The sequence below is a fragment of the Strix aluco genome, chromosome 11, assembly GCF_031877795.1.
Source record: "Strix aluco isolate bStrAlu1 chromosome 11, bStrAlu1.hap1, whole genome shotgun sequence".
Lineage (NCBI taxonomy): Eukaryota > Metazoa > Chordata > Aves > Strigiformes > Strigidae > Strix > Strix aluco.
Genome location: NC_133941.1, coordinates 14,290,934 through 14,305,129, shown reverse-complemented (window position 1 = coordinate 14,305,129; position 14,196 = coordinate 14,290,934). Strand labels below are relative to the sequence as shown.

The 14,196-nt window shown below is 33.8% G+C and overlaps 1 protein-coding gene across 29 annotated transcripts in view; it reads left to right on the top strand.

Moving 5' to 3' along the window:
• Positions 1–14,196, top strand: part of SLMAP (sarcolemma associated protein) — a 91,700-nt gene that overhangs the window by 45,670 nt on the left and 31,834 nt on the right. For 9 of the 29 annotated variants that reach the window (XM_074836172.1, XM_074836155.1, XM_074836156.1 and 6 more), the window contains exons 7-14: positions 591–686; positions 977–1,048; positions 1,923–2,063; positions 3,686–3,823; positions 5,097–5,265; positions 5,351–5,401; positions 5,955–6,005; positions 10,289–10,351. In XM_074836172.1, the coding sequence (XP_074692273.1) occupies positions 591–686; positions 977–1,048; positions 1,923–2,063; positions 3,686–3,823; positions 5,097–5,265; positions 5,351–5,401; positions 5,955–6,005; positions 10,289–10,351 (781 nt within the window). The remainder of the gene's footprint in view (positions 1–590; positions 687–976; positions 1,049–1,922; positions 2,064–3,685; positions 3,824–5,096; positions 5,266–5,350; positions 5,402–5,954; positions 6,006–10,288; positions 10,352–14,196) is intronic. The other 20 variants (XM_074836179.1, XM_074836168.1, XM_074836161.1 and 17 more) reach the window with 5 other exon arrangements.

Genomic DNA, 14,196 nt, shown 5'->3' with positions numbered 1-14,196 from the left:
TTTATTTTGCCTGCTTTTGTTTGGTAATGGCAATTTTTATTCACATCAATGATGAGGCTTTTGAGACAGATACTAATTTTATATTTATTTGCTGACATAGCAGGAAGCAGCTCAGGCAGATGCTCTTTCTTGGAAGGCCAAATATGTACTCGCTCACCAATCTGTTCACTCCCTGTATCCTGGAATTGTTAATAGAGATACTTTTCTATCTTGCTGTCAAACAAAAATAGTAGGTCTTGCTTGGCATTTTTCTTTTGTGACCTGATTTGAGAATGAACAGGTCATTGCATGGGAGCTGCCAAGCTGCCTTTTGGTGTTCACAGTTTTGTTACTTGAATAATTGACAAATGTCAAAGAGTCTTTATGTCTTGGAAAGAATAACTAGTTACAATGTGTATTCAGCATGTGCAACATATGCATGAAGAACTAAGGTTTTCAGGAACCTGAGGTTATAGGATAACATTTTTCTAAATAAAATATCCATATTTTACTCATACTTCCTTTTTCTTCTTGTCTTTTGGTATCTATTATGTTACCTCTTCTTTTTCTGAGTTCTAGCTGAAGTGACTGGTGCTCTTCTCTCTTCATAGGAAGCCTTACATCGGGAACAAATGTTGGAACAGAAGCTGGCAACCCTTCAGCGACTACTTGCTGTCACGCAAGAGGCTTCAGATACTAGTTGGCAGGTATCTGCAGGCATCCTTTTCCTTTATGGACTGAAATATGCAGTGGCATATAAATTTTAGCTATTAATTTACCAACAATAGGGGAGAAAGCAGCAGAAGGAATAAAAAGCTTATGGTGGTTCTCTTATACTGTACAAAAGATAACATTTAATAAATTTAATGATTATGTACCAGTTTGAAGTAACTATTAGTAATAAGTACTCCAACAAAATTGAAGTCTTTAAAGCAGCACTCTACTGGAACTGCATAAAGCACATGTTAATACTGAGGTGATACTTCTTTTCTGCTAGGCTTTAATAGATGAAGACAGGCTGCTATCAAGATTAGAGGTTATGGGAAATCAATTACAGGCATGTTCAAAGGTAAGTAGTTCACTTAAAGTTGAATGCTAGGAATGCTGAAAGATATCTCTTTTGAAGTGCTTTGAAATTAGCTAGTTATAGGAAAGCAGTTGGAACATAAACATTCCGAAATGAGCCAGTGAATTTTGATAATCTGAATAGCATGAAAACGGTAGATCTATTCTGTATTTCATGGTATTACTTTAAATCTAGATACATGGGTATTTTTCAGCATTTTTTCAGTAAACTGATTTGTTTTGTATATGCATATAAACATATATGTAGTGAAATGGAGAAAAGGAATTTTTGTCGTCGGTGAGAAGCAACCATCCTGTCCTGTTTCCTATGCATGCTACTTACCAAATAGGGATTTGAAAAAAGATGTTATCAATGTGCTGTCTGACATTCAGAGACAGACTAACATGTATGCCCTGCCCTGATTGTTGTTTAGGCCACCTGTGCCTGCTTTAAATTTTTTAAAAATGTTATTTTATTTTTAATTCCTCTCAACTACCTACATTATAAGAACTGTTTTTGCAGGTCCTGTTCCTCTTGGAGGTCTTTCAGATAGGATCTCATAGGTTTCTGGTTTGTCAAATTGTAGGTCTCCTAGGCTTGACGTCTTAGCAGCATCCAAAAAAAACCCCATAGTTACTCCTATAATCAGAACTGATCATTGAATGTGTGCTGTCATACATAGACTTCAAAAAATAACTGGTTTACATCCAGTCATGTCAAGAACCTTTGATCGCTGATCTGTCCATAACATTTTCCCATTTACAAGAAATTGCTAAAAGTTTTGGAATAAAACAGGTCTTATCACAATCTAATATTTTACTCAGCAAAACATTAATTTATATTCTGTCTTTGTATCTGAATTATCTTATATGTACAGAATCAAACAGAAGACAGTATACGGAAAGAGCTTATAGCATTACAAGAAGATAAACACAACTATGAGACAACAGCCAAAGAGTCCCTGAGGCGGGTCCTTCAGGAGAAAATTGAAGTGGTCAGAAAGCTGTCTGAAGTGGAGGTATTGAAGTTTCATGCCTAGTCTTCTAGAAATGCTGAAATAGTTGAAACTGCTGCTACTTAAGACTCCTGTTTTGTTGCCTGTAATACACCAGTATTTGTTGTATTGTGGCACTTGCAGTATAATAAGTAGTAGTAGTGTGTATTTCTCCTATTGAACAATACTTAGGTTGTTACACAGTTAGTGAGAAACTATTCTTTAAACTCCTTTTTCTGCCAGATTTCAAAATTCATAAAGCTGTCTTACAGAAGTTACTATGTGTGGGAAATAAGTGAGTGGGAAATGACATGCATGCATTAGTAAAAATGCTGTTAGACCTTGTTTAAACTGTAAAATTTATGGAAGCATAAGCTTAACTACTCATACAGATTGCACTTCAGAATGAGCTTTTAAGATTACAGAGTTTTGGATACCTTCTTCAAATAAAATATCTCTTATTACAGTATTTTCCTTTATTTTCTCTTTCCATTATCATTGTTTGCTATGTTCCCTTAGGCCAAGAAATATTGTGAGACGAAATTAAGTGTACAAAGTCTCTATCCTCTTCATGCTTTTTAAAGAATGCAGTGCATATAGTGCTCTAAGAAATAACCTTATGAGATTAAGTTAAATACATCTCTTTATATTGTAATAGTTCTTGACAGGTTTGTTAAGGCTTAGACTTTTAAGTTTACTTCTGGCTTTCTTCTCCTTTCCAATCCTGTACTAAGAGAAGAATGTTCTGACCTATTTATTCTACTTTTTCTCTTTACTTGACTCTTGGGGGGGGGAAATATTAATTTAACTTCACTAAGATTTGTTTGAGTGCTTGCTGCCATATAGTTTTCTCTCCACACAGAACAATCATTGGCTCCTGGTTGAAAGTTGTCTTTTAATAATTATTATATAATGCAGTTTTGAATGCACTTTTGTTTAAAAGTGTTTTGGTCTGTTACGGTGGTGAAGTCAAACAGAACTTGTTACCGGTAAAAAGAAAAAAGTATGACTGTAGAAACAAATCTTGAGCTATGAGGAGGAAACTCTATAACCGTTTATTATTTTATATCACTAGCTGATGTAAACTTCTGGAGCATTCCTTGCTTCCTGAAGACCCAGCTGCCTCTTGAGTCAGGGGATCTTAGTTTAGATGCCTTTCCACATTACAGAGTACAGAAAAAGATTTAGAATGCTTCCTTGGAGCCATTTGGCTTCTATAATGTGTTAAATCTTCTTTGCGGTGAAAGGTATGGTGAAATCTGTATGTTACATGGAGTTACAAAATACAAAATTTTCCCAGTTTAGCATAAACCAGAAGAGAATGGGAGAGATGGACCACATGTTTATTCCTATTAATCACAATTAATTATATAACCTCTTGTGGGTTTTTTGGTTTGGGGTTTTTTTACACATGCCTGAAGCCAATATATTATCACATAATCTGTTCTTGAAGCAGAACATTTACAACAGCTTGTATAGATAGTGTTTTTACCAGGACTTGATTTGTTTGGTTAGCATTAATGTTTAGGGTCAAAGCAGTTAAATATGAGTTACATACCCTGTTTTGAAAAAACAGATCAACGTCAGTGTTTGGTGGATTATTGGTCTCTGGTTTTTATTTATTGTATAACAATACTACCTTACAGCGGAGTTTAAGTAATACAGAAGATGAATGTACTCACCTGAAAGAAATGAATGAGCGGACTCAGGAAGAATTAAGAGAATTAGCTAATAAGTACAATGGAGCTGTAAATGAAATTAAAGATCTTTCTGACAAGCTGAAGGTAATGACAGAACTTCATCTGACTTAAAATGATATTATAATGCATGGAACAAATACAATTTACTTTCTAATGTAGCAATCAAAGATTAAGAAACTTTTTAAACAAGAGGTTAATGAAAGATGCATATCATCTTTTACATATTCTTTTGGTTTACGTTTAATGTGCTTGAAACTGTCATCATGAAGTTGCTAAAAAGGTTCCCTTTTTACTTTGAAAGTTACCATGTTTTTAGAGCTGTGATGTATTTCTGTATAAAATTATGGTATAAAACTTTATATTCAGCTGCTTTTATCTAGACAAATAACTTTCAATCTAAACATCTTAGAGTTAATGGGAATGAAAACTAGAAATAGAAATAAATTTGCATTTCATGTTGCCTCTTTGTGTAGTTACAAACATAACTAGTCTACCATGTAGTAATAATATGGCTCAGCTTCCAGGGCGAAGGAGTGTGCTATGAGGTTTGTTATTAAACTAAACGTCTAAGTATATTCATATTTAAAGGTACTTTATGCTGGACAACAGAATAATCACTGTATGATAAAGCCTCTTCCCAAAGAGACTTCAATCTAGAAAAGCAGAAGATATGGAAGAGGAAGGTGGTAGTGTTCTCCTTGTAGACCTGAGATAGTTGTTGCATTTGTCTTGGATGAATACTAGAGTTTGAACTTTGGTTCTTCAAGTCCCAGTTCAGCTCCTCAGACCAGAGACTTTTCCTTCCAAATTAAAATGTTAAATTGATGGTCTTAAGGCAATTGGTTTCCCAGTTATGAGTTAATCACTGATAATGGTGAGTATATACAGAAGGATCAAAATTGAAACTTATTACTTAGCTTTGGGAGAGGAGAGTCTTTGATTATCATGAAATCCATCAAGGAAAAAAATGTGACTTTCAATCAAGTTGATCTGTACAATGTACATTCAGTTCAGAAGGACTCTTGGGTTTTCATTGATTTGAGATGTTGGGAGGCTTTGGGTGTTTCTTAGTTCTTGGGCCCTGGTACTGTTCCTGTAAAATTTAGGTTATTAAGATACTATTTGTATATATTTATTATTTAAGATATTTTGAGACTCTTTCTCTTTGTTACTGTGCTTGAAGAGAAATTTATAGAAAAATAACAATATAAAAATTTTGCATTGTTTCCATTTTCTTTATCTGACTAGCAAAGAAAGCTACTTATGTACATTTAGTTATACAAAAATCAAGGAAATATATTTCTTTACATGTTAATTTTGATTTGTTTGGGGATTTTTTTTTGATCTTTTTGAGCAGGTAGCAGAAGGAAGACAAGAAGAAATCCAACAGAAAGGACTGGCCGAGAAAAAAGAATTGCAGCATAAAATAGATGAAATGGAAGAGAGAGAGCAAGAGCTTCAAGCAAAAATAGAAGCATTGCAGGCTGATAATGACTTCACCAATGAGCGGCTAACTGCTTTACAAGGTTAGTCACTAGTGGGGAAGAAACTTGGATTATTTGTTTTTCTTTTAATCTGTGAAATATCTTTTTCTTGGACTTCTGTTTACAGTACGGTTAGAACATCTTCAGGAGAAAACTCTTAAAGAACACAACAGCTTAGGTAGGTGTGATCAGTTTCTTGTTTCAAGCTAGTTTCCAGATTTTCTAGTCAAATACTTTTATTATAATAATTTTGTAGTCTAGGCGTCTGGCAAAAGAATAATACTTATCCCAGTAATGCATTCTTCTTGGTATCACTTGTTAACATTGACAGACATGTGGCCCCAACAGAATGCCAGCAGAGGGCACTGCTGTTTTGAGTGTTCAGGCAGTGAGGGTTCATTGCGCAATTTAGAGCTCTGTTTGTGCCCCCGCAGCTCCAAGATTTTGAAGGTTTTTGTATGCATATATATATATATATAATGATTTTTTATATATATATATGTAACTGGCAGTAGCTCTTTGGATGCTAGTAACCTGTTATACATGATCAACATGATCTGTAGCATAGGAAAGTACATTAAATTTTGCCTATTTTGTTTCATTAGATTAGGTACTTAGAAGGAGGAGGTAGTATGAAAAGTCAGATGCATTCCACAATGCTGTATTTATAAAGAAACAAAACCCCAAACATGTTGCTTGGTTCCAGAAATAATACCCTTTCTTAATCCTAGGCATACAAGTTGATGACTTCATACCTAAAATTAATGGGAGCACAGAGAAAGGTAGTGTATCTTAAGGCTACCTTTTGTCTTATGGTTGATGTTTGAACAAATTCAAAATGTTATCTAAAGTTTTACTTTGAATAATATTCTCTTTTAAAATGAAATTGAATTTGACCACTCCTGACCAGCATTTTTGCTTAGACTTTCAGTCTAGGTGTTCTTACAAAGTTCTGTAGACCGTATTTGAACCAACTTGGAAGTCGTCTTTTTTGGCTTGTGTTTTGATGGGCTCTCACTGGAATCAGTAGGAGTCTACTGAATGATGTCAGGCTTGTGACACAAGAAAGTGGAAAACTCATTGACTTTTTTCCTCTTAATTTTGTTTTCCCTTGCAACACAGACATAAACCATTTTTCTAGTAAATTGGGTATGGTAAGTAAAGTCAGCAAAACATTTTTTTTCTAACTATAACGTATGAAAAATGTGAGTATATGAAGTATATAAATAGTGGAAACTAACTTCTTAAAACTCAGGAGTGTCTTTATGTAAAACAGGAATGAGTACAGATTGAACTAATGGATGGGCTTTTTTAAAGACCAATTCATTAAAGCTAAGTATTTTAGCTAATTAGTCAACATACACTTGAAGTTTTTTGAATAAAATTCTCTGGTAAGAATATGCCTAATATCACACATAGCAAAGGTTATTCCATTTATGATACTAAATTGTTCAATTGGCTAAGATATATTTGTCCTCTTATGTTAATTTTAAATTTTTCCTTGATGTAGCTTTCTTCAGCATTTGCTGTGTCTTGCTGGATAGCAAAAGCTCTGAGGAATGGTGGTAACATTACTTGGAAGTTTAGGCCATCTATATAGAGAACTTGCGATTTTAGTTAATATTTAGAGTGGTTAAGGATTACTGTATATATTTTTGAAACAAAGCTTTAAAACTTTCTATGCTCTTACTCTTAGCTTGTTACCTTTTTTTTGTGTGTTACAAATGAAGAGCTTCTTAACTAGGGAGACCAATAGCAAAGTAAAAGAAGTTAATCATGGCATAACCTCACATCTAGCTCTTATTTGGAGCAGGAGGACAGATCCGTTAAACGCTGACAGGAACTGTACAAAAACCTCCCCTTAATCTAATTACTAGTTATCCCTTAATGTCTTAGCATTTTAGGCACTTAGCTGTGATGCATGCTGAGATTAGCAAGCAGGGGATTTAATGCCTGTTCCCAGTTCTCTGGACTGCCATACTTTGTTTTTAGATAGATTGATCCATCTTGCTGATGCATAATTTTTGGTTGGTAATAATCTTAATGCTTGATAGAATGGTTAAAAAATAAATTTCCTTTAAATTGTTTAAAAGTCTTCCACCCCACAAAATAGTTATTTTCTTTACAAAGCAAAACTGAGGTACTATGTAGGGATTGTGATTATTCATTCTAATCATGTAAACTGTAAAAAGACTGAAAGTTAGGTTGTTGGAGATTATTAGAAAAACATGGAATACTGTGAACAAAAGTAGCCTAGAGCTAAACTGAAACATTTAGTAAAAGCTTTCAAGCTTTGAGTGCAAATACATACTGTTTTATAGAGAAATGGTTGATAACATCACACTAAATATGATTCTTTCTTAATCAAACACTTTTTTGTTTTAAAATTGTTGGTAGGAATGTCTTGTTTTTAAAATACTGCTACTTCTTATTAGTCTGACTTTAAAAATTGTCTCAAGTATTATTTCAAAATTGAATTCATTATTATGTAATAATAACATATCATTGTGTCATTGATATTCACCTTTTGTCAAAGTTGAAGAAGCAATCCCTTTTTGACTTATTTTGGATTGCATAAGAGTCAAAATGTCATCTGGATGGGTGCATGAGAATATGGATTCCTCCATCCTATGAGTAGCAGTAGAACTTGTGCTTAAACCTGGGAGTTCAGGAAGCTGTCTGCCAATTTCTTTATGAATATAGACAACATACAACTGCTCATTCAAGTTGTCTTTCTGTGTGTTTATACAGTCTATCACCTTTTTTTTCATGTACCTACCATGCTATTTTATTATTCTGTATTTTAGCGTAGTTTTCCGTTATTCTCTGTGTTGTACCACATTCTTCTGCATCTCTGCTATACCAGGTCCATCCACATTTCTCTGGCATTTTACAGTTTGCTGGCCTGTGTTCTCTTCATGACAGTCTGTGCCTTTCTGTATCTTCCTGTCCTTTATCTAGCCCTCCTATGATGACAGATGGCTGGTAATTTTCTCTGCCAGATTTTGGATTTTGTTCTCTTGAAAGCAGCAGGAGGCAGTTACTGGGTTTTTTTGCTGAGTAGTCTTGCATAATTTTAGAAGAGCTAAGAATTTAGGGTTTAATGTAGATTCAGCAGCTTTGGCAGTGAAAGAGGTTGTAGATACTTTGCATAAGGAAAAGACTTCACAGTTGAAGGCAGAAGATGGAAATTAATATTTTTTTTTGGTGCTAAATAAATAGCCTATAAGGGAATAAAAAATTGTTTCCTCTGTATACCAACGTATACATACCTTCCCCCTCCCTTGCCCTGTCAGAAGAAAGTGGTAAACCCATGTAAAATGAGTATGCTTTTTAAGGTTCCTTTTGTGTGTGTGTCTCAAGACTTCAGGTCAAGTCCTCAAGGGTATGTTTATAGGCATACTACTTAGCTGTTGCAAGAATAAGGATTTAACGTTACTTTTTCTGTGGTTGTCCATAACATTAAAAGAACTGTACTCTGAGTAGAGGAACTAAGAACTCATGTTATAGTCTCTCTAGAGGCTTTTTATAATAAAGTGTATTAAAATGATGATGGTTAGGCATTCATTTTCTCTCCTTGCACATATGAAAATTCTGGTGCAGAAGAGAGTAACTTCCTTATACATCAAGCCACTGATAAAGGTTGTGTACAACTGAGTTACTGAAATAAGTGGTATGTTTCTTGGTGAGTTGTACCACACCTGGCTTTCATATTTAAGTTTTGTGAGCCATATATTATTTAAAGAAGCACAAGAGAAATTTGCATAGTTACTTACAGGATCATGTAAAAAAGCTCAAAAAAAATAAAGTTTAAATATGGAAAATCAATGTTATAGCCATGGTGCTGTCTTTTAAAAGCCCTGTCCTTGTGGGTTAGAAAAAAGTTTACTTTTTAGAGTAACTTTGAGATGTAGTAAAGCTTAGTATTAAATACTGTATCTTAACAGCTAAGCTGCTGCTATCAGAAGCTAAGGGTGGAATAATTTTGTTAAAATGTGACACATTTTGCTGGTTTGTGTACTTAAAAACCAGCCTTTTCAGGTTGCTAGACTCTTAAGGTCAAAGGATTTTTGAGGTTCTTTAGAAAGGAAGTGTTAGCACCTTTTAACTTGAAGAGATGCAAGATTTTAGTGGGGTTGGGAGCTGAACATGGTCAGATAGAAGGACTTGGGTAAACCTGGGAATTGAGCCCAGTTTTAGGATCTCTGCTGTAGAACTGTCCTTTCAAAAATTGTTTCTGTGCAGTGAAACTTTATTTAAAAACTAAAGGGAGATATTCAGCAACAGTTTTAAAATAAATGTTTTTCATTTCAAGAGGGTATTAGATATGAAGAATAAACATGAAGACTAAAGAAAAACTTACTAAATGACCTTTTAAAGCTAATAAAGTGCTGAAGAATATAGGTTAAGTACATGTGTTTTAATTCTTCAGTGCTGGGATTTGGAATGTCCACTAATCCATGTCTTATTATGAATTAACAAATGGGAGGGACTAGAGGCATCAGTGCTATGGAATTGCATGTTTCAGTAGTGTATCATCTTATGTATTCTAAATTTATTGTGATTTTAAATATCACTTATGTGTATTAATTTTTTTACCAAAAATATGAAGCTCTCAGTGGAAATTTAGTGGAAGTCATTTGTCACCACCTAACCTGAAAGAGCAATACAGCAAATGCCAAATGCAGAATGTTTGGCCTTTTAATGATTGGTTCTTGCTAAATTTTGTTAAATAAAGGTGTTTTTTTAAAATAGTTTCTATTGAGGTAAGGGGCTTTTTATTATGCTTAAGAACTGCTATTAGATTTTAATATTTAAAAGTACCCTTTGAGAATGCAGTTAAAGTACTTCTTTCTTCTGATCAGTTCAAAAGAGTAATCTATTTTCTAATACCACTCAGACATCATTTCAATTACGTCTTGTCTAAATGCATATTAACTCAGATCTCAAAAGTTCACTGTAAATACACAATTACAAATATTGTTAATATACTTTTCAAATTCTTTGTTGCATCAATTTGAAAATGATAAGAAGATGTAAACTTAAGTGTTTCTTTCTTTACTAGAGCACTTTCTTTCAAAGAGTGGAGGGGACTGCACTTTTATTCATCAGTTCATAGAATGTCAGAGTGAGTACAAGAGTGTTCATCACATTTGCTTTAAAAACAACAAAAAAAACCCAGAAAAGGTGGATAAAAAACAGAATTTGTCACTACTATTTAAGAGTTCTGTAGTAGCAGAAATTTTCTAAGCATAGAATTGTGGCATTGTGATATTAAGCAGATGCCTGTAGTAGTAAGAGGATATCTTTGCTCTTGCAAAGCGATGATCACATTGTCTCTTCTTAGCAGTTAATTCGTTATTGTCCTCTGACCAGTAAAAGGGTGGTAATGTTGCCACATGATATCTAAAACTGAGTGTAATTTTTCAAGAAGTTGGAAGCCTAACACTGTCAGTTTGAGCAAACATCACAGGCAGCACTAGGACAGAGATAAGGTAGTGATGCCTTTCTTCATTTCACATATCTAGAATTTATCTGATAATTAAAGGTCTTACACATTCTTCAAATTAGTTATTACAAAGAACAAAAAGGAAAACAAAACCCTAATTTTTATGTGGAAATCTATGAGATTTTTTAAGAAAAATCAAACATAGATATGCAGTACCAATCTTTAGAAAGATGTGTTCTTCTTGAATGAGAAACATCTTCTTCAAAGCAAATGGCTTTTGAAAATGAGTAATGAAATGGTGCAGTCTGCATATCTATGATGAAAGAAAAACTGAAAATATTAATACTTTTTGTCCAGTGAAACAAATATCATTAGGATGAAGAGAGAAAAATGCTATTAAGCTTCAATGAGCACTCCTTAGTAGCATAAAGAATTATTTTTTGACTTAAGAGTTAACAGAAATTATGTATCTAAAGTTGAGCAGAAGAAATATTTATAAGCAGAAATAATACAGTGTCTTTTTTTGACATTATGCCCATTGCACTCTTCTTTTCCCTTTTAAATTTCAATAGGGAAGTGTAACAGACTTGTTTGACTTAACTCCTTGGGTTATGGACTGCAGTGCTGAAAACTGAATGACAAGATACTGCCAATATTTGTCTAAGAAAATTTAAACTATTTACTTGAAAAATGTTTATTTTTAAAAGTGAATGACTGATAGCTGTCTTCTGTCAGGCTGAAGTTTAATTTTAAATTTTGCGAAGATCTTGTATGAATCCTCTTTATTCAGTACATTAAAATGAACTGAGGTTAAATGTTTGAGTAAAATACTTTTTGTCAAGTGAAAATGAAGAGCACACTGAGTGATGTTCAAATACAAATTGGTTGCCTGTTTGCACTGTTTAGATATTAGCTTAACCTGTTTTAACAATGTGTATTAGTATCACTTCTGCAAGCTAAATGTGACCAGTCTTGTCACTACTGAGAACTAAAAGTGACCATCAGGATCTAGTAAAAAATTCTAACTGAAGTAGTGATAAGAGAGTAAAATAAAGATCAATTTACTTATGCCTCCCCTTTCTTGAGAGAATGAAAGCTATAGATGCTGTAAGACCTCGATTGTCTCATTTTTAAAAGAATGACTATGAGTTCAAAGGGTTCAGTATTCTGCATTTTTTTGCAGTAGTGTTTACTCTCTGATCAAGAACAAAAAAGATTCCAAGTCAGCAGCTCATGTATTTATCCCTGGACTGAAAGTTTGCCTTTCCCAAATTCAAATATGTTTAGTCAGGCCCCACAAAATCATGAGGTTAAACTGTAAAATGCAGGATCTATTATTTTAACTTTGGATGTAAGTTCTACCCTCCAGTCCTACTCCTGCTCTTTGCTCTCTGCAGTGGTGAGGGTTGGGAACTAGTGGGGGGAAAAATTATGGTTCCAGAGATCGCCAAGAACTAGAGTTTTGAGACATGCAGCAAATACTGAAGTGTATCATAAATATCGTAAAGATTGGCAATAATGAGAAAGTTCATCATATGATACTATGCTTTTTTTGCCCAGAGGTTTAGATACTAGGAATGGAGCAGGTTCATTATTTTAAGAAATAATAATACAGTAAAAATCCCAGAAATAGGAGTCACTCATTGAAATTGTGCTACGTAGGGTTTGCTGTTTTGTAATAGAAGCAGAGGAGTTCAAACTATAGGATCTGCAAACCATATCACAAATCTAAAAGGAATGGGGAATTGAAACAACTGTACAGTTTGTCTAGAAGAGGAGGTTCTGAATTGTGTTGGTGGAGTGGGGACAGTGTGCATCTCCATGGTTCTGGGGAAGAAGCACTTAAATTGGGAATGCAGAAGCAGAGAAGTGAGGAAAACCAGCCTGAGTCAAGGAAGTGGAGTATGTAAGATAGCACAAGAAGGAAAATTAGATGATTAAACAATGTAGTATTTTATACAAACAGTGGCTGCAGAGGTATAAGGCAATTGAAAGTGCTTATTAGTTAAGAGCAATCAAGACCTCTCAAGGTACTAAAGGTAGAATTTTTTTGGTGGGGGAGAAGCAACAGGACACTAAAATCTTAGGTGCAATGCAGCTTGAATGCTTAACTTAGGTAGCATTGTTTGTAAGGTCTGGCTTCTGTAGGTTCATAAACATATTTCTTATTTTTATTTTTTTAAGCAGAATATGGCTCACAATATCATCCAGTAACCTGTCCTGATCTACAACATCTGTAGAATGTTATGAAATCTTACTCTGAATGATCTGGGAAGTCTGTTACTTTCTGATCATTGCATTCAGTTCACTTGTTGCTCATTTCATAACCTTTTTTTAGTAATCACTGGTGAAAACCAGTGACACCAACAGCAAAAGTCATGTTGCTTCTTTTTGATTACTACATTATATGAGTTATTACCAAAAATGGTGATGATGTATAGACGAAAGAGAGATTTGGTGCCCTGCTAGCTTCCTATCTTTTGCTCCAATCTAACTCTTCTTTATTTGCGTCCTTATTTTTTTCCTCATTTTGTGATTTTTGCATTTAAAATTTTAAATGCAAATAATTTTTTTGCCTTTTTACTAAGTTTTTGATTTTTTAAAAACTTACCTTACCTAAAATTGATTAGTTTTTGGATGGATCAAATGGCTATTTTGAACTTTTCCATGAATTTATGACCTGCAGGTGACAAGTAAAGTTAAAACTGCTTAGTATCACTTTTTTTCAGATGGCTTGAAATTTGTATGTTGAGAGCCAAGTTTACGTTCATCAGAAAAAAAAAAAATTGTCTTAAAGATGAACCAAAATCTTAACTTCAGAGCAGATTGTGTCAGTAAAAATAATTTAAGATATGTATCAGTAACTCTGCTTTCTGTTAAGTAGTGACTGGATAGCATGAAAGATAAAAATTATTTGTGCCAGAAATTAAAGCTAGGATCCTCACCCTAATTTATATTTTGGTAGCCAGAAATTCACATCTTGATTCAGGGAAAATGTGGATTGACTTATTAAAAAACAAAAAATCAAGTTTATGAAGTTTTCTGAAATAGTAATATGGAAAGATGCAGAGATCTGAAAAGGGAATTTTTAAAGATACAGGTATTTCTGCTTCTACTTTCTGATTGTTGTCTGATTTCTGCTATTTTTGGTGACTAGAGTGGTAACAGTGCAGAATAAGATTCTATGTAGTTTAATGCCATCTACATCTAATTTTCTGTTTCTTATTGAAATATACAGAGGCATGCTGAAATAAACTGGGTTTTGTTGGCTTTAAAATATACTAATGCTAGCATTTTTAAAATATGGAATGCTTGTTTTGTAAGTTAGAGTTGTCAGCCACCAAGTGACAAGTACTGGCTGTACCAGCTTTGGGTCACACTGGGCAAGGGGACTTGGATGTTACTACTGAAGTTCTTTGCTGAAGAAATAGCATCAGGAAGAAAACTTTTGTACAAATGTTGAAATCTTTAATGGATGTTAGAAAACAGTAAGCCACCATGGAAAAGAAAAAAAAAATGCAGGT